This window comes from Camarhynchus parvulus, chromosome Z (assembly GCF_901933205.1).
Source record: "Camarhynchus parvulus chromosome Z, STF_HiC, whole genome shotgun sequence".
Classification (NCBI taxonomy): domain Eukaryota; kingdom Metazoa; phylum Chordata; class Aves; order Passeriformes; family Thraupidae; genus Camarhynchus; species Camarhynchus parvulus.
The window spans coordinates 8,219,146-8,240,531 of NC_044601.1; the positions used below are offsets into that span (position 1 = coordinate 8,219,146).

Consider the following 21,386-nt stretch of genomic DNA (forward strand, 5'->3'; position numbering starts at 1 on the left):
CCGTCCTATTTTGTACAACACTGAACATATAGTGTAACTCTGGGAACCACAGCTGTGACTTAGTTAATGATCTCAATAAATCCTACTTAAGCAGAGACAGGAAGAGAATTATGCAAATGACTATTACTGTGCACCATGCACTTGATAACTTAAGACATCCCACAATAAGCTTCAGCACATATAACGAGTACTTTTTAAACCCAGATATGTGAAAAGTAAGCAAAGGAACGGCTTACAGAATTTTGCTTCTGAAAAGTTGCAGTTGCAGAACATTTATTATAAACCTAATAGTAAAGGAAGCATACAAAAGGAATATGTACAAGGAGGGATGGTTAAAAACCCAAGAGGACAGATTTTTCACATATAGCTGTGACTGTGAGAAAGAATTACTTGTCTGAAAAGACTTTTCCAAAACATCGTGATAAAAGACTCTGCCACTCATACTTGACAGCTAGATAAGATGTCTTCTATCAGCCTCTTGTAGACCCAGGCATCACCTTTAAGCCGTTGTCGCCGGATACCCACTGCTTCAGGCTTAGTGAGCTGACATACTTCTAATTCAAACTCCATAGTTACTTTACCAAAATCTGACCATGTTTGACATTTCAGGGTATAACTGTAAAACAGAAGAAAAAACAGAATAATTATTGAACCATTTCAAATTTGTTTTGCAATGCTATTTTAAATCAGTAGAAGCACTTTAAATAAAATACCCCATTGCTGTTCAGAATATTGTGAAACAGTCCACAATTTAGTCATCTGAGAGCTTTGTAAATACTGTAGTTTCAGGGCACCATATTTATTATTATGCCCTAGGACCAATATGGAGCATCAATGTCCCACACTGCCACAAGAACCCCTGCTAGCCAATGGCCTCTCTCCTCAGAGCTGGAGCAACAGAAAGTTCCCATGTTTTTCCTAGACAAGAACACTCTGTTGGCTGCAGCTCAGCTGGTGTGAAAATAGGAAAAACTGAATGCGGAGTTTGAATGATTACAATGGAAGCAGGTGCTGCTGTGCAATCCAGCATCCTTCCATATTATGGGTTTGGAAATGCATCAGAGGATTCATGTATACTCTGATGTTCTACCAATACCCAACACTGAAATACTCAAGAATTTCAGAAAATACATATTGAAAAGCGGGCACAATGGTTATTTCATGCATTGGAAACTCAGGAAATAGTCTTTCAGTTTGATCAAAAGTAAGAACCAATCTAAGCAATCAGTAGCTTAGTGTAGCTAGTAAACAGTACAAATTCAAATAATCCACAAAAAGCTGTGTGGCTTCTGCACACATTTTAAAATATACTGACCTCTTGCCTAAAGGCTAATGTCTTTTAACTGCCAAGAATGAGAGTTAAAATGGTATCTACACTATTTTCCAAAATTGTCCCATTTGTTCATGTGACTGTACCTAAACCAACTTTTGGTATTTAAAATTTCACATGAGATGGCTGATGTGATTTTTTTTCCTAAGCATTACCCTGCTACTATTGGTTTACACCTGTTGGTAAAAGAACCCTGCTAGAAGACATTTAACATAGTTTTGCACTGTTTGGGCATGTTTTATTGCACATATTTATTTAGTGCTTTGTACACTTTCTATAAAGATTATTTTACAATAGGGTCAAGAATCTAAGTTTAAATACTTTGTTTTTTAAGGACTGGACTAGCAAACATTTAGACAAATACAAGTTGAACTAAGCATATTTTACACTTACCCCTTCTGAACATATTCCACATGCTTCTTTGAAAGAACAATGATTATTTTATTCAACAGTTCGTCTGGATTCAGCAGATGAGTGGTGGTAATGTTACAGTGTGCCTAAAAGTAACATTAAGAGTAACATTGGCTTGTTGAAACAAGGAATAAAAAAAATAAAAATATCTCTCCTAAAACTGAAGACATAGCAAAAAATTTTCACTAAGGAAGTTTCAGATCAGCTAACCATGGTGACAAATGCTTCAACATCCCAAAACTATCACCCTGCTGTATGGTCCAGAGCTGGGAAATGGCCGAAAGCTGAGACACAATGCTTCTGATAACAAGGAGCAGGCAATGCACCAGGCAACTTTTCATGTATAAAGAAAAGAGGTTACAACATGTCCTATATCTGGCTTCTGAAGTCACAGAAGCAGTCGGGAGAAGATGAGACTGAAAAAAAAGCTTGAAAAATTAACATAGGATGGGGATACAAAGTCAGTTGAAGAGTGCTTCTTGTGGTCTTTACTTGGATTTAAATGTACACAACCCTCTGACATAACTGTTGTAACACTGTCTTGCCATACTGTAGCCCAGCATCTCTAGGCATGCCTCAGGAATTTTGCATAGACTATAGACGAGGGAAACTGAGGCAGGAGACTAAAGGCATTTAGAGAAAGAATACAGCTTCCAGTTGCTCAGCTTCCTGGATTATTTGCACAGTCTAGACTCCTGTCTGATTGGCTGGTCAGGTTTGTAGCCCAATATCTTGTCCTGAATGTGCATGATTGACAGACAGTTCTCAGTGCGTAGTAGGTATCCCAGCAGCCAGTCAGTTGAAGGGACACATCATTTGCTTTGACATAACTGCTTATGCCTTGATAAACAACCTGCCCTCTTTCAGGATAATTAGGTTTTTCAAACATGTTGCCTAAAGATTCAAGTACAAATTTTTTCTTGTATAGCTCCTGAAGTATTTAAGTTGCGTTTGACCAATGTATACAGAATCACTAGGGTTGGAAGGGACCTCTGTAGATCATGCAATCACATCCCCTTATCAAGTCAGGGTCCCCTAAAGCAGGTTTCACAGGAATGTATCCAGGTCGGCTTAGAATGTCTCCAGAGAGGCAGATTCCATGACCACCCTGGGCAGCTTGTTTCAGTGCACTGCCACCCTCAATGTGAAGAAGTTCTTCCTCATGTTGAGGTTGAACATGAGGTTATTTTATGCCCCTCAGTTCAGTACAGCCTGTTAACTGTCTCTTGTTACTCACCCCTCTGTCACAACTGGCCATCAACCTGTGCATGCTTTGTGCCTTTTCTCCAGTAGAAGGAGAAAAGGCTTTTAGTGAGCAACGTCTCATACTTTAGTAAGCAATGTCTATACAAATAACATTATTAAAAACTAGCCAGTAATTCTCCTTTCAAACCATGCTGCTTCCTTCACATTTGGTTTAGATGGGCTACAAGCAGCAAGGGCCAAACTCCTCCCTGGATCTGTTGCCTGAACCCCAGACGAACTGAACGTGGTAACTGGGGGCACTGTCTTGTTATCAGCAATACTGTACGAGCACTTTACTGTAGAATTCAGGCAAGACAGGTCACAGAAGCTTTCACAAAACTGTTTCTGAAGCTACTGGATGTTTTCAATCATAATTATTGTAAGATAACAATTAATACATAACTAATATAATTACTTAATATTATAATAATACTTGCTTATGTTAAGACTTTTGCAGCAACCATACCTTAAGTTTCCTTGGACAATCTCTAGTCAATCGTTTCTTCTTGCTTGGTGTAAGCATCGTGATCACTTTATCTAGGCCTCTTTCAAGACTTCCAAATATTTTAGCTTTTCTCTTCTTTTGGCTGCTATCCACATGCGCAAGGTTGAGATCTAATTCCACTGACTGACACCTGTTACATGAACAAATTAATCTGTTATTTTCCCCCCAGTCTTAAAAACCTATTATTTCAAAGATGCCACTAAAATATTACCAGACATGACGGAACAAAGAAAATGAAATCAAGTGCAATGTATTATAGGAGTTTCTGTTTGAAAGCCTGTAGAAGTTTAAACCCAGAGATGTATCTAGAAATTGCAGTTCTTTGGAGACCCGGAATAAGAAGGCACCTACATGATAGAAAATAGATTATATTGAGTTACATAGTTTTAAAATTTTTCTCTACCTTCATTATTTTCTGGTGACTGTAAAAAGAGGTTTTATAAAGGTTTTCACTGAAAGAATAGGAACAGCAGCTTGCTGTTGTAACAGGGCTTCCCAGGCAGCACATGGATTAAGGTAGTCCTGCTCCAAATCAGGAATGTACACAAACAACTGGACACTTACCTTCTTTCAGGAAGAATCTCATCTGCTGCCAATTCATTTGCATTTGTTGGGTTAGCAGGTTTCTTAATTGGGGTGACTGCAGTGAACTGACTCTCTGAAAGAAAATGTCCAAGCCAAACCAGATATGTCTTTGTGTAAAAGGATTTTCTCTTCTTCACTGACGATTTCTCATTATTAATAATTCTAACAGTTCTAACAGTTCTCTACTATTCTGTAGTTCTAACATAATACCCCCTTTTTTATCTCAGGTCTATATTTTGGGAATTATAAAATATGTTTTTAATACTACCTCTACTCTACAAATTAAAACTATCACTGATTTCCCCAGGGCTCTACAAGTCAAACCTTAGGAGCAACCGATTGCAGTTCAGTATTAGAAATTTGAGGACTAGAATTGCTTTCTTGCTCTGCTGCTGGTTCATGAATAAATATGGAGCAATCCGCTGCATTGACTAGTTGTGTTCTTCAGTAATCTGTTTGCCTTATATGAGGGGTGTAAGTTTATATAGTCATAATATACAATAGTATATTATGTAGTATAAAAATAATATAAAAATAGTATAAAATACATTGCTTAATATACAATGTACATGCCACACAATGATCTAAAAAGTCACTGTCTGCAGAGCATGGTTTTAAAGGTGCAGGAGAAAACACCAAGGGAAATAGTCAGCAAATAAGTTGTCACAATTAAACCCAACTTCAATGTTAAAATTTTCAGCTCTCTACAGAATTGCACCTGGATCCTGACAAACAACCTCAAAATTTCCAGTGGATTCTTCCACTTTTCTATTTACTGAATCAAAGATCTTTCAATGCAGCAAAGAATTAGCTTTCTTTGTTTAATCCTCAGAAATGTCACTAAATAAAGGAGCTAGAAGTGTTTTTACATTTCCCATTTTGGGTAGTATCTTTTTTGGTTTTAGACATACACAGATGTCAGACATTTCAAGTTATGTACAATCTTAAGGCAAACTCATAAACTAGTTTTTGTATTGCTATTCTTTATGAATGATCTCATTAAATAGCAGTATGTTCAAAATCCCTTATTCCTCAAATCAGCCTGCAAAAACTTACTGTTCCTGAACAATGCTTCTTAGCATCTGAAATGAAGGAGTCTCCTATTGCAAGGAGCCTTTGGCGTTTGAAGGACAGAGTTAGCATTTACAGAATCAACACCAAAACTTTAATGACAATCATTGAACTAAATGGTAATGAACATATGGGATATGTACATAACTAGACAGGCTGATGACAGAAAATTCTGGTAACTCAGAAAAGCTTGTAGGAATCCATAAAGTTAGAGGGTTTCAGGTTTGTGGGAAAACAGACAGGCCTCAGTGCAGCAGAGTTATGGATATTGCTGATGCATCTTGTTAAGCTGTAGTGAAGACGTGAGGAATAGAACAATAGAGCTATGTATTAGCGATTCGGAATAACTTTCTAAGTTGCAAAAAGTTTCTATAGCAAGGTTGAAATTATGAATAGGGTTTTATGCTTTGTCTTCTTATAAATGAACAAGCAAGTATTGTTTTAACTCCAGCTACATGTGCTTATGTTGATTGGATAGAATCACTGTCAATATGCTTTCTCTCTGTGTAATTGGCTAGGATGAGTATTTGGTGACTTGTAACAAGTGAGTTTCTTTGGCTTGCTGCCTGAATGCGAACTGTCAGGATCTTTGCATAGACAAAACTATGTATTATAAAGATTCTGGAAAATAAACGGTTCCGACACATCCATCAGTAGTCCCATCCCGTTTGTGCTTGTATATAAACTGCCGGCGCAAAGCTGACATAATTTATAGAGATTTCTGTGGTCTATTGCATAGCTGCAAGACCTACATGTTGTTAACAGAAGCATTTTCACTGCTATCCTGGACAGCCCTTATGAAAATACTGATATGCAACCACAAGAAATCCAAAAGCTGTATTTCTCTTAGAACCAGCAATTAAAGCAGTATGCTTTAATTTTTAAAAGTATGCTTTTACTTTCATTCAAGGTAATCACAAAGGAAAAACAGTGTTGAAGAAACTGCAATCTCTACTTTCACGGAAAAGTGGAACCAGGTGCAAGCTTTAACAACACAATGCTAGGCTCCTTATTTGGGTATACCAAAAGGGGCTCACACATGATAATTGTGAGCAGCAATACAAGTAACATGGCCTGATGGATGGTTAAAACTATTGCAGCACCTTACCAGATGTACTAGAAGAAACTGTGTGGTGCATAGGGAAAAAAAATTTCAGTGCTCCAGAAAAGATGTATTGGATGAAGAAATATCGTGCTTATATTTGAGTTTCAGTAATTCCCAAGCAACATGTATGTTCTAAGCTTTCATTAGTTACATTCTACATACCTTTGAAAGCAGGCGCCTTAAGGGCAACAGCTTGTACCTGCGTCTCAATCTGACTCTTTGCAAGAGGAGTCTTAGGAGTAGGAAGTGCAAAGGGCACTTCATTTCTTAAAGCTGACACTGTCTCAACATACTCTTTGTTTTTATGCTTCTTTGATGCCACTTTTCTTGTCACTGGAGTTGACAGAGTGAATTCCGTATCCTCCAGTTGGGCATCAGGCCTCGAATGCTACAAGAGATTTAACAAAAAGAAAAAAGCCATCCTTGCTGTATTCTGATCACATTCAGGAACATTACAGACATGAAAATTCTGAAGCAGGGTAAAAATATCATACAATGCTTGACTATAGAGCAATAGTTAAAAACTCCTCAGTACTTCTGATTCCCTCTACAACTCGCTTATAAAGTTTGCAAGTAATTTGCTGCTTTTTTACCAGCTATTCTAAATTCTTTAGCTTGCGCATTTAAGGCTATTCCTCACCAGCTCACCTAAGCACAGCTAGGAATTTCCCTTTGGCTTAACTGTAAAATTTTAATTGCTTCATTTGATTTTCTTGTCCAATATAGAGAGGCTGCACTTTTCAAAGACTTGTCCAGCTCCAGCCTAGGTCTGAGACCTTGTTTGTTGCACCTTATTTTTTTCCTGTTGGTTTTAAAATCCTTATTTACTCATTTTCTAGATGATCAAAGCTCAAATTTTAGTCAAATTACCTATAGCTAAAGAAGGCACAATGTATGTTCAGCTATATATTTAAAGCACTTCTTTACTCCATTTGTAACTCCACTAGGCTAGATTCTACCAAACATTTACATATCCAGTAATTTTTATGTATAATGAAAAGAACTTTTGGATTAAGAACACCATATCAAACACCTGCTGCATTCCATGAGTATTTATATCAAACTTTTTAATGGAGATTCTTCAAACAGTGAAGCTGTATCTGTAAATTCCATGAATACCCATGGCACTTCACTGCACTCTGGCATATCTTCACAGTTTTTTCAGACTGGAAAGAAATATTCAGTTGAGATTCCACTGCACACTTAAAAGTAAGATTTCATCAGAAAAGACTGCCATTAAAGTCTAAATCTAATTTCTTTCTAAGTTCCTAATAATGAAAATTCCCATGATGGTGACCTAGGTTTTATAATATGACTTTAATGTTGTTGTTGTAGATTTGTCATTTGTACCAAAAGCAGATGTGAAACTCTTCTCAAAGCACCACTGCCAAATCATCTTTCTTGACCAGCGTCATGAAGAGAAGCAACTCACAAAAATAGCTGCCTTTGAATTCAAGGCTTGGACCACAACCTCCTTTTACCAAAAGTCCTAGTAATAATTTGGAAAGAATCCAAGAGAAGAATGAAGTAATGTTTAAAAGGGGCTGGATAAAGGTAAACACATATATCCAAAACATATGACTGCTGAATCCACAACACTAATTGGAACTAGCATTTGGAGCCCTTCATCTGATGGCTAGCTCTGCTCTCCCCAAAAATTGTCAGTTATTAAATCAAGCGGCTTGTAACTTCAGCCAAGGCTGCAAACCTTCATGGTTCACACCACATACAAGCAGGTATATATCAAAGCATCCTTAGTCTCTAAGACCTTTTTGCTACTTACAGGAAACTCTTCCCAAGGACTTACTTGATACCATTACAGCAAAACTCTACACAATCATTTTAAATTGTCAGTCTTTGGTTGAAATGGACACCATTATAAAAAGCTGGAATGGATGACATTTTAGTAACTTATGTTCTGCTGGTAGGTAACTTTCTGTTGACTCATGATCAAGGATATCACAATGAGCAGATCTCTCATTACTACTGGAAGAGAGAGCTGTCTGATAAGCTCTAGAGCTTGTACGATACCTTACTCAAAAGCCCTTACCAGAGGGTTGCTAACTACAAGAAGCTGATACTGTAGTTGAAATCACATTCCGTTAAACATGAATGCATGATTAGGATACCTCAGCTGCTGTGTTCTAGATGTAATTCATGGCACGGTGACTATTTTGCAATATGCTTCTATATCAAACATCTTGAAGTCAAGCAGTGTTATGTACAAGCTTGTGCCACTGAATTCAGAAATGGCTAAGTAAAAGCTTCTGTTTGCCTTGTTGTCTTCGCATTAGAGCGGGTCCAGCTAGAGAGCTTTGCTAGCTGGGTGTTCCAGCAAATTCAGTTGATATTCACCCAGAAGCTACACACAGGCAAGTTAAATGTGTTCTGAGCACGGCAGGAGGACTAACAGATTGCTGTATTGTGTAGGCATGAATTTCACCACCATCTGGGAAGGCATAATGCATATGTTAATTAGTAGCATTTGCCAATGTACCTTGGACATCACTAGAGATGAAGTAGCTTAACAGTTGAGAAAAACTGAACCTAGTGAATCTCTACCCTAATCATCAAGAGTGTAGAAGGCTAACCCACCATGATCACAGAAATCACATAAAGTATAATCAGGAACGCTTAAGAGTAATTATCTATTATGCAGCTCTAGTAGTCCTAGAATTCTCATACCAAAAAAGCTGTATGGGTGAACTGAAATGATTTACATGCAACTGAATCAGATACATAAGGTATTTATTCTGAGTGCTTGCCTCTAACACAGAAAGCAGCGCACTCAGACCATTTCACAGATGTTTTGTCTCAAGTGGAAACAGCTTATACAAGTCTGCAACTCCACTGAAAGCTTTGGAATTTGTCAAATAGACTAATATCGCTGACATCACATATATTTGCATATTATATACAACATTACAAGGAGTTTAGCAATTCTAGCCATGTTCTGAAAGGCCCTATCACTGCCAAACTACAGGAATAGAAATTCTCCTAAGATATACTAAACTACTTCAGAATCCCAATCATCAGAAAAACAGCAGCAACACATTTCCTTTACTCAAAGTAAACAGCTTCCTCTCTAGGATTATATGCTCAAGTGAAACAGATGAGAAAGGGATGACTCCCTCTGATTTGATCACCAGTTCCCATAGTGCCTATGTCATCTCAGAGAACACTCCCCAGGTGACATATCATGAGGTATCAAAAGATTTTCCTTACCAAATGCAATCCTCAAGGTAGGAAAAAACAGAGACAAACAGAATGCAGTTATTCATCACAGAACAAGATCTGGAATTATCCAGGCCACAAAAGAGGGAATTTGACCCCATTAATAAGGAGGGATTTTGTGCAACACCTGATGCATCAAATACTCATATATGGCTATTCCAGTGAAGTCAATCCAGAGAAGCAGGCTAGCTTGCTAAATCATGTTAATGAGACCACTGAACTCTTTAATGCCCAAGACTGGCTGTGTACTTCACAGAATATTGTGAGTTAGAAGGGACCCTCAAAGATCATCAAATCCAACTCTTAAGTGAATGGGCTGTACAAAATCAAAATCCCTGTGGTGTTATTACCACCATGCTCTAACCAATTGAGCTAAACTCAGGCTCATGCTCTCTCTTCCTGATGTTTAGAGCACCAGAATGTCTCTCCAGGCAGAGCTTTGCCAAAGCAGAGCAGGATTTTAAGCAAGATGCTGTCCTGCTGAACTCAAATTTACCTCAAGGACTGTTGGCATCACGGTACTGGCATGCTCTGTTAGACATGGAAACCTTAAACGAACACGCTTGCCACGAGACTTCTTGGATAGAAGCAAGAGGTATGTTGCTGACATGTGGTCATATTTCCACTGTGAGGTCAGGGAGAAAGAAAGAAAAAGTATTTTAATCTCCTGTTTGGAAACATTGCAAGTACAAGTCAAGCACAGCCTTCTGAGTATTTCTATGTCTCTACAAGTTTTTCTACCTGATATACAACCCTAATTACACATAACTAATTTCAGACTTCAAGTGATTTGCATTATGTGCCTGAAATCAAGAAAAAGCCACTATGTTGGTTGTTTGCAAGTTAGTTTGCAGTTCATGCAGTAGCATGGAAATGCTGGAGTGAAGATCTATCTACTGAAGTTAATGCAAAGCTAGTAATTCAGTTTACTTCAGGAAGAGTATAAATTTTTTGGAAGTAACTCCTGCTCATTCTTTCGTAACTGCCAACTTTTTGCATGATTTTCAGCAACTCTGTGTATGTGAGGAACACAGACACCACTTCTGATGGGTTTGCAGCATAATGTAGTTAGTTTGAATAAGTTCTTACCTCATTTATTAATTGCAATATAGTCTCCCTGCTCTGCTCATAAAACACAGAAAGCTCTGTTACACAGTCCTCATCAAGATGTCCCAGCTGCAACAACACAATGGATATTGAAATGTGAGGTTTTCAATTTACTCCCTAATCCACATCTGACAGTGACACTGTTGTGAAACCCAGTGGGCTGAGTCGATAGTCAATGATGACTTTAGACCTTGTATTTCAAATGTTTAGTATCACAGCTAAACATTGTAGGAAACACACTGATAAAAGTCATACAACTTCAACAACTTCACAGCCTCGATCCTCACAGGTGAGAGCTTATAAATTCAAATAAGCCACCCAAAAGCCGGTAAGATTTTTACTAGAATGGAAGGTATGCTTTCATCTGCCTATTAATTTCCAAAGCTATGAGCCATGCCCATCTGTACTAGAGCCAGGTTGCACTGATGGTGTGAACACAGTCAAACTCTATTTGGGGTAACAGTGGCATCTAGTGGCAATGGGAAGCATTGGCTGTCAACATGCAGGAACTTTGCACATTCCGCTGACAGCCAGATTATTTTGGTTTTTTTCCTCTCCATACTGCGTTCATCTCTCACATAAGTAAAACAAGTGTCAGAGAGACAGGATGGATATTCTTACAATGAAATTTTAAATTTTCCAATTAAAAATTGGAAAATTTTAGATTTCTTTTATTTTAATTTGAATTTTTGAAAATTCCAATTTTCATTGAGGACTACATACAAGATAAACTATAACTACATCTAGCATGACCTTCAGAATATTTGTGTTTTACACATTAAAGAAAGTACTGATCAAGCAGCCTAGGGAAGGAGCTGGTCATTCATATGTGGAAGGACTTAACTTTTTGATGAGAATTCAATTATTCTGCATATTCAGCTAAAGAATATAAGGAAAACACATTTGAAATTTCTTCTCAAGAGAAATCAAGACCAAGTAAAAATATTTTGACAGCTAGAAGAATCAGAAAAGAATCACAACCATCTCAACGTTCAGCTTGTAACAAACAATTTCATACCACACACTATGAGGATGGTAGTAAGTCAGCAAATATTACATGAAATGCTTTAGTATCTATCTGACCAAAGTACTTACTGGGTATTTACTTTGCCACTGAACAGCATCAGAAAAACCTTGCATGAGCCAAGGATGACTTAACAGGTGTTGGACTGTAATTCGCTTCTTTGGGTCAACCTGGTGTGCCATGAAAATCAAAGTGATACTTAAATTGTGAAGAAAAAGTGTAGAAACAATTTATCTTCCACCCAGAATGTTAGGGTGGTTAGGGACTAAACCAGAAACGAGAACTTTTTCAGAGCTTCACAAAAGGAAGCTCACACTCAAAGATCTTAGCTGTGAAGAGCAGTTATGGAACCTACAGCTACAACAGATCTCCCAGGGATATGCAGCATTGGCTTTATTCCTTAGGTGTAGTCCAAACGTATGTTTGGGCTACAAAACAACTCGTTTTTATAGTACATGATGAAAAACCAAATGCAAAGTTTGAAGACCTTGTTAAATCATGTAAACTTCGCTAATTATTTTTGAAATCAAACATTTTTCCCAAAGATTTTTTTGCTGAAGGCAAGGGCAATATTTTCTTAAAAAATTGTAAGAATTAAACTTCTTATTTAAACACAGAATATTTTAAAATATTTAATTGATGTAATGTTTTGAACCAATTACACAGTACTTTATACATCTATTGAACAGAAACAATAACCTTTACCTGCAGCATTTGGTCAAGGAGGAGTGTACTGCTAGGAGAGAGCCACTTTGGAGTACTGTATTTTCCTCTCTGCAAAGAAAGAAGAGGATTTAGAACTAACACTGAACGTCAAAAGGAACTACTAAATTACCTGGACAATAGTGACATCTGTACTTTGTAAAAAATAGAACAGCAGGAAGATGTGAACTTTGTTTAAAGAATGACTTGCATAAATGTCATGGCAGTACTAAAACCCAGCAGCATTAGTAAGGAAAATGCTTGAATCACCAGCTGCAGTTTTTGTCCACTCTGCTTGTGTGACACTTTCATTTCCACCCACTTTTGCAGTTAACCTGCTCCTTTCTCCATTGCCTTGGTTCATGCTATCAACTTCGTACTGAAGTTCTAGAAGTGCAAACACACTTGATTATGAATGACTGATATTAGCACTTTGCAATGTGAAGATTCCCTGAAATCTCTAGTTTTCAGACACTAAAATTACACCATCCTCAGTATTAGGATATTCTTTTTTGAATGGGTTACATCTAATGCTAAACTTTCAATCTCATATAGCAGACAGGAGAAAGGTTACAGATCTAGCAAGTGAGATTTTTTTCAAGATAATAATTTACAGTTGTTTTTCTTTAACTTTTGATTAGAAGAAAATTGAAAAAAACAACTCCCAAAAGTGAGGCATAACAGTAGCTAGAAACCAAACCAAATTCACCACCAAAAATCACTTATTTCTGAATGAAAACCGAGATAAAAAGAAAAACTCAACACCAAGTCACTGTCAAGTAACATAACTATCCTTTTGTAATGGCATTTTTCTTTCTACGGACAAATGCCTTAATAACAAAAGAGTTGGTACCATACGCAGCCACATTTCTAAGTACAGTATGTATTGTGTTGACATCACAGATTTACAACTTTCAGTTACATCTTTACAGACACTACTAGTAAGTTATTTACTAATAGTTCTGTAGGCTGTTTTTCAACATAGCTTTACTATGAAACTAAGTAACACAGGTAATCTACATTTTGGCTTTAGTATAATGCTACAGAACACTAAGATAACAAAGAGCAATTCTCATCTATTGTACTGTGGGCAATACTGGATAGTAGATAGGTTATGATATCTGCCAAGCACATAAGGCCATATCAGAAGTAATTCTTTTTTTTACAGTAGTTATACCACAGCTTAATTTTTCAGTCAAAAAGTCAAGCCACTGATTCACAAATGAAGAGTACATTCCAAGGAATAAACACAATATATGCATGTAAGGCATATGATTTTATTTAAATTCAAGCAGCAGATTTGACTTGGAGCAACAGGTTCGAGACGAGATTACAATAAATTTCAGGATTTAAAATGTGTGAAACTAATTCCATAATAGTGGGTGTCCTCATTTGAAACAATTTTCAATTCACAGCCACATAAAATGAAAACAATTCCAGAGTGGAAATAGCAAGTATGCATCTTAACACCTGTGACATGATTAGTTTTTGACTGCTCCCAGACCAAGCTTTAAAATCTCATTTGTTGTTTCAGCTCACTTCAACTCATTCCACTGCCAGACACTGCATTGCTCCAAGCAACTCAGTTCATAGTTCCTGTCCAGTCTGGACTATGGTAACTACACAGAATAATTTTTGATACTCTTAATTAAGATCTCCATTTCACATCTGAGTTCTCAGCTCAGTGAATGCCTTAAGCAGTTGGATCATTTACCAGGTTCTGCATTGTGGTGTAATGAGCACTAAAAAGGGTTTTGTCATCCTATGACAGCATGCTTACAAGTGGACATGTTCTCAATGTGCTCTGACCTTCTGGGTAGACAACACAGGTCACACCACAAGCAGAGAGGGAGAAGCAGCTCAACAACCCTGTTACTTAATGGCAATTTCACTGAGAAACTAAGTGTTTGCTAGCATTATTTGGACAAGAGTCCTAATCACAAGGTTTAGTTTAGGTAGTCTTGCAAAGAGCAGGGAGTTGGACTTAATGATCCTTTTTGCTCTCTTCCAACTCAAGATATTCTATTACTATATGAGTTAGGAAGTCATGTAAAATACTGGCATCTCATCTGAACATTAGCACCTTTACACAATCTCTTTGTATTAGATAGTCTTTGCTTTTTATCCTTTTTTTTTTTATTTTTTAAAGTTCTCTTCAATAACTCAAACTAAGCTTCCTTGTCAAGGTACTTCCTTCTGTCAAGGTACTCAAGTGTACTCCAATTCCAGATTAAAAATCCACTCTCTGTTGAAATAATCAGGTGCTTCATAGAGCTCAGACTGATATGCACCCTGAAAACATTTCCTGTGCAAACCAGTATCGGTTGCCCCCTGCCAAAGTAGTCCCTGAATACTCTCAATAAGGGTTTTTTGGTCTTTTTAAAGACATATCAGACTCTTGGTGAGAGGAGAGTGAGGTAGAGGAATACAAAGCCATTACTCTACACTGCTGTTCATCATCCAATTCAGACCAAGCCTCATTAACACAGATTTTTATGGCAGCTCAGAAGTGGCTGGCAGAGATGTGTATGTGATGAGGAACAACAGTTGTTTAGCCACATCAAGAGGAGTTTAGAGGGAAAGAATCAATGACTGAATTGTACTATTTACTATTTATTCAACTCCTTTTGGAAGAGGAAAGTATAATAGCAGATCCAGAATCCTACTTTTCCTACACATGAGAGTGGCTGACATTCAAGAAGAGTATTTTTAGTAATTTTTAGGGAGAAGACAGATAAACACTTAGATATAGAAGTCCAGCTCACTAGCAAGAAACTGCTTTTCCTGAAACTCACTTTTCTACTGTATCATAGGACCAAGCTAGAGCACTGCACAGGCTGAGGGGAAACAGAAGAAAATCCACAAAATACTGATCAAAAGAGAAGCAAAATATAACAAAATTCAGCAGATAAGCCTTTTCTGCTCAAATCAGAAAGTAAAAATTTCCCATAATGCTTAGTGATTCCTGTTCCTCATGTATTCTAGTATCATCAATACCTACCATGATCTTCCTGTAGACAGCCATGACATTATCATCATCAAAAGGGAGAAAGCCACACAGCAGAGCATACAGCAGTACTCCCATACTCCAAATATCTGCCTAAAAAATAAAAGTAAGAGTTCACAAACCTCATCTGCTTAAAATGGCTTAGAGGCTGATCACATTGTCTCCTTTTGGCAAAGCCCACAAGAAACCTGTGGAAAGTAGGTTCCTTAACTCTGGACAGAACTCGTGAAAGCACACAATTTTCAATTCACTGAAACCAGAGCACTAGTAAAACCATTACCCTTTTTCTTAGGTCACCAAATTGCTGCATTACCTTCAACCTACAAGGAATTCACTGACAAAAAGGAAATCAAACTCATCTAAAGGGATTTTGTACTCAAAAGTGCATGTGATTATGACAGCTGCCAGTACAGTAACAATCAGCTTTAAAGTCACACTGTTTCTTTTCTGTATAGACATGACAAGGTCTACGTGCCTCATACTTCAACTCCCACTTCAGTCATAAAGATAAAGGAGGTTTGAGAAGCACCAACTTTGTGAAAAACTAAAAGAAAGCAAAACTTAGCGATCAGGGACTAGTGCAAAGGAGGTAAAGGAAAAAAGACTGACACCATCCAACAGCACAGACAGTAAGGAAGTTTGAGGAGATTGAAATTGCTGCATTTTGAATGGATTGACAAGGGCATGTAGCAGATCCCAATGTTCTAGACTTGGAATCAAAGCTGAATAAATGCTACAGTTTTTGTTCTCTTTAATTTTACTACACTGCATAGTAAAAAGAGCAAGTTTTCATAGAAGATTTCAAAGGCAAAATACAGAAGATACAGAGACTGCATAGAAATTTGCAACAAGACTTGGAAAATTAACAGAACAAATTGCTGTTTGGAATAATGTGGTAGAAGACAGGTATTTTTTGTAGAGCAACAGTGGAACAGTGGAATCCTGGGAACAGTGAAGGATTAGTCAGAGATGAAGAAGCCAGGTGCATAACCTTTGGTCAGGAGCTACTCCAGGCTGTGACTACTCTCAGTCACACAGCTTTTGAGGGCCACTGAGGCAACATGACAGTGAAGAAAGACACCAGGGGAGTTTATCTGAATCTCACCAGTTTTAAATACATGGTGTACATGGAAAAAAACCACCCTAACCTACAATTTTATCACCTACCTCTGAGCCAATGTATGCTTTGCCCTGAATCAGCTCTGGTGCCGCATAAGCTGGGCTTCCACAGCAGGTGTTCAGATGGTAATCAAGACCACCCTAGAATAAGACAAAACTGATTACAAAGAAGCATTGCTCTAGTGCAAATGGTGTCTTCTAGCAACAACATATTAAAGGCCTCAGAACCTTCATTTTCTAATACTGTCTATAAATAGTCACCTAACATTTTGCTTTGGTATAATATATGGCTTCACCAGGCAAAAACTGTCCAAGACCAGGAGACTCCTATAAATGTTCAGATCCCAAGCTGCTCCTTCACATGTTCTCCCCACAGCCTTTTCTGCAGCTCCTCCTGTAATAGGAATACTTCCCTTTGTGACCAGAAAGAAAACAGATGAATTTGAGAATTAGTAATCCAGGACCTACTGGGTAGGAGGGTGGTTGGATATTTATATAAATATTTAAGGTAATAACTTTATGAAGAGCCACTAAAATGCTTCCTTATTAAAAATGTGTTATTTCTTAGTCTGGGCTTTGTTTTAAGTAGATCAGAGTGAGATGACATTGTATCACCAAGATTGTGGTCTAATACTCCCGATTTCCTGCAAGGTGATTTAACTTGACTCAGCTGAAGCAATCTGTGGACTTTGGATCTGTAAGATCTTATTTCCATTAAATTCCTTCTTCTCAGCGCCCATCTCATATGTGAAGATGACAAGCAGAGCAGCAACATAGAAACGAACTTTAAACTTGATAAACAACTCAGTACCACCATGTGGATCCAGAGGCTTTGTAAAGGTAAGGGCAATCTATTTGATTTGATCCACAACCTCCACACATAGACAAAGCCTATGAAAATGACATATGCTATTGAAAATTATGGGGGCAAATGGACACCAGCATAAGCTTTAGAGTGCAAGCCTTTGTGGGAGTAGATACTCTACACACAAGACAATAGGTGCCTTATATTGGGATGAAAGATGACGTGCAAGAGGAGAAAAACTGATATTCTGCGCACAAAAATTGTCTCACACTGGCAAGGTCCTAGTAAGCAATTAGCAGTGGGACAACTACACCAACCACTCAAATTCAGGGCAAGGCTCTGCACTGCACCCTGAAGGCACGCTTGCAATTTTTATGTGCGTGCTGTAGCTGATTAAGCTCTGCTATGATAGCAACTGACACTCTTACCTTTGGTTTTGCACAAAGTCCAAAGTCTATCAGCTTCAGGTTATGTTCCTCGTCAATCAGCAAATTTTCCTAGTAAAAGAGAAAGTGGTAATGAATTTTACATAATGCCAGGTATCCAAGAAACCACATTTTCTTCCACCCTATTTGTTCTTGCCATTACCAGCCATAATTTACCTGAAGCTCTGCTTTGGAGATTTTGGTCTGTTGCTAATGAATATATCCTATATTCCAGACAGGCAATACAAGCTCCTACCTGCTCAGAGAGACCTAGGGGGCTGCTACACAGAAAGCAAAAACTGTGAGGAAGCAGCCTGCCCTGGCAGAAAATACAGCCAGCGATATCCCAGATGGTGTGAAAAGAAGCAGAGCTGGCAAAATGGGGAAAGCCACTTGCCCTCTGTCCACCACACCGAGAACAGCACATTCAGTTTCTGCCCACCCTCTAGCACAGGAAAGACAGCAAACTGAGGTTAACTCTGTGGATGGAAACCAGCCTGTCCAAGGTGCTGGAGCACTTTTTCCATGAGGACGCTGAGGGAGAGATGGTTTTTCAGCCTGTAGGTGACACAGCTTCAGTGGAGACCACTTGGCACCCTTTTCATTCCTACAAAGAGGGCATAAAGACAGCACCAGCCCCTCCAGAGGAGCAGAAGGTGGGATGATGACAGTCAACAAGGTTCAGGAGACTTTCAGAATGGTACTAAAAAAACTTCTTTCTCATAAAAAAGGAAGTGAAGAGCCTAACAGGTTTCCCAGCAACATTATGGTGCTTCATCCTAGGGAAAGGTCCAAGATGTGCCTGGATGAAGAAGTTTGGTCTGACACTATTTTAAACGGGAGATAAAAGCAGAAGCGACTAGAAGTCAATTCCCAACCAAGTTATCTCACAATCCTATGAATCCATCAGGTCTCCAGCTACAATCGAAATCTTTCCAAGAGGGACATAGAAGGCTTTGCTTGGAGAGAAGCTCTTTGGAGACAAGGATTTCCTGAGCTGTCAAGTAAAACACTTGTACCCAAAGAATTTGCTTTTCTCAGTTATCAGTGTCTCTGAACATGCGAACTTCTAATCTCTTCTAGGAGAAACAGTCTCAAGGTTTCCATTCCTTAAGTCCGTGCTTAAATCTTGTGGTCACAGCAAAGCCACAGGATCAGTCTTGTGGCACATCCCTCCTCTGTCCTTACTTGTTTACAGTGTGGGAGTCACATTTTCCTTTGAATGTCAGAACAGAAGAGTTTGCACAATAGAGAGGAACTATAACAACTCTCCCTGGGTACATGCTGGAACAAAGCGGATAGCAAAAATGCCTAACCAACAGTCAAAATCAAATCTGTGTCTGCTCCACTCTCAACTGGAGAGCACTATTCTGTTCCTCTTCCAGAGAAAGATCCTTCCTCAGATACAGCTACATCCAGCTCAGTTGAGGGACAAAGCAATAAGTAGAAATAATGCTTTTCAGCAAATGTAAACTAAAGAGCTCTAAGCACAGGAGAACAGAGAAGAGAACTCACACCAGCTCCACTCAGAGAAATAAAAGTGGGTGTTCATTATTATTTGTGCAAATTTGACTACTGTTCAGACTTACTGGTTTGAGATCTCTGTGGGCATATCCCTGACTGTGCACATAAGCAATTGCTGAAACAATCTGACGAAAAAATATGCGAGCTTCCTCCTCAGAAAGGTGGTCCTTAGAAATTATGTAATCAAACAGCTCTCCTCCAGGACAGTACTGCATGAAAGCAAAAGAAAAATAAAAAAGAATACATTTGGGATACAGTTATGAAATGTACCCATGAACAAGGGCACTGGACAGCAGGAAGGCTGTTTTCTTTCTCTCCCTCTGCTTAATCCCAGCAGCACCCAGGCCAGTGTGCAACAGATCCAACAAGACCAAGAGCCCAGCTCTTGCCTGATGCTTGCCACAGCCATATCACACAGCCAACACAGGTGACATAAACTGCCTAAGACAAGACAATTCGGTGGCGCTTCTCAGGTCCCACATATCCTGCTGGCGCTGTTTTTTGGAGTGTGAGGTGGGAATTAAAGTCAGTTTGTTTATTTCAGTGAAAAGTGGTTTTTACAATGAGACAGAACATATTATCAGCTTCATTTTTAAACTACAACACCTTTGACAGACTCATCATTGAGATGATTTTCTAAGAATTGTTTCATTTGGACTCTACTACCATCTACTGCTATGGCTAAACCCAGAGATTTTTGCCATAGCAGAAACACCATTCCTTACCTCTAAAACCATGAATATTTTCTTGGGTGTCTCAATCACATGATACAACCGGCAAATGTGCTGGTGACTCAAGTCCTTCATGGCATCGATTTCTAATTTAACCCGAGGCAAGTCATCCTAAAAGATCACAACAGCAAGGTATGAAATTGCCAAGTAGTTTGACAGTCTGTACCTCAAAGTAAGCCTGCACATAAGAACTGCTCAAACTCAAACCAGCACCAGCTCTGTCACTGCTCACCTGCCCTCCTCACACGCTGGTCAGTAAAACCCAAAGGGGCAGATGTACAATGCTACTATTCTCATCAGCACTCCATTTGACTTACAGTAATTTATTTAGTTACTTAATATTTAAAGCTGTAACTACCTCAGTTTTACAGCCAGGGAATATTGCCCTCTCTAAATGAGGGCACAGCATTTGTGGTGCCATTAAAATCCTTTCAAGTTTACAGCATCTACCACTATCCCACAGTGACAGGTTGCACCCGTGTTCCTGAGAGGTCCACAGGAACAGCACGTCACCACATCTGAAGTATCTTTTGGATTACCTGTAAAGCAAGCTTGTCCATGATTTTTATTGCAACTTTTTCACCAGTGAGACGATGTCGCGCAAGTTTTACTTTTGCAAACCCACCTAGAATTTGAAACAGAAATGTATAAAGCTCCGCATGAGGACAAGCTTTCTCACCCTGATCTCAGTCACCCTGAAGCAAATATGATGCACAGCATGTAGCATCATTACTAGAGGAAAAAGCAATTGCTGCCACTACCTTCCAGTTACACTTCCACAGTTGTGGCCCGCAAAATACACCAAGAAACATGACCCACAGACTCTGAAGTAACAGTTAATCTCTCAGATAAACACCGAGGTGAGTGGACACATCACACACACTTGCTGGCATTCACAGACTGAGCCCACCTGTGCCGACTGTTCCGTGTAATTCATAGTACTTGAGAATTTCCTCATAGTCATCTCCGGCCATTCTGCGACCCGCAGGACGCGGGCAGTTCTTCTCAGCACCTGCAAGGGGAGACTGCAGATTGCGCTCATGCTTTCGGGCACAGGAACCGACTCACCAGCAGTCCCCGGGGAAGGCGGAGCGCCTGCTGTTCCCACAAACCTGTCACGGCTCCCCGGCGACCCGAGTCACAGCGGCCAGAAGACCCTCGAGTCCTACCCCGTTTCCTGGGGCGCTGCCGGCAGGAGCCGTCCCGAGTGTTACTCCGTCCCGAGGCAGCGACCCCACAGCGGAGCAGTCTAGAGAGTCCGTTACCGTTCAAATGTCCCGCTTCCGGCCGCCGGGATCGAAAAGCCAATCTCCGCCCGCCGCCAAACCGGAACGGGCGTGGAAGGCACGGTATGCCGGGAGGGAGGGAGACTGGGAGTGGGCGCTGCTGGCGTGGGAAGGTGTGTGCTGCCGGCCAGCCGGCTGGCTGCTAACGGGCGCAGCCTCAGCCGAGACCA

At 39.2% G+C, this 21,386-nt stretch overlaps 1 protein-coding gene across 1 annotated transcript; it reads right to left on the bottom strand.

Annotated features, from left to right (window-relative positions):
- Positions 1-250: 250 nt before the first annotated feature.
- MELK (maternal embryonic leucine zipper kinase) lies at positions 251-21,318 on the bottom strand. The gene is made up of 17 exons (XM_030969180.1): positions 21,043-21,318; positions 20,841-20,942; positions 20,470-20,555; positions 19,925-20,041; positions 19,265-19,408; positions 17,679-17,747; positions 16,494-16,586; positions 15,321-15,419; positions 12,323-12,391; positions 11,689-11,787; positions 10,576-10,662; positions 9,983-10,111; positions 6,415-6,640; positions 4,056-4,149; positions 3,453-3,621; positions 1,724-1,827; positions 251-616 (listed from the first exon to the last, which is right to left on the bottom strand). Exons 2-17 carry the CDS (start codon positions 20,902-20,904, stop codon positions 439-441), a joined length of 1,827 nt encoding a protein of 608 aa, XP_030825040.1. The 5' UTR covers positions 20,905-20,942; positions 21,043-21,318; the 3' UTR covers positions 251-438.
- Between the last annotated feature and the right edge of the window lie 68 nt (positions 21,319-21,386).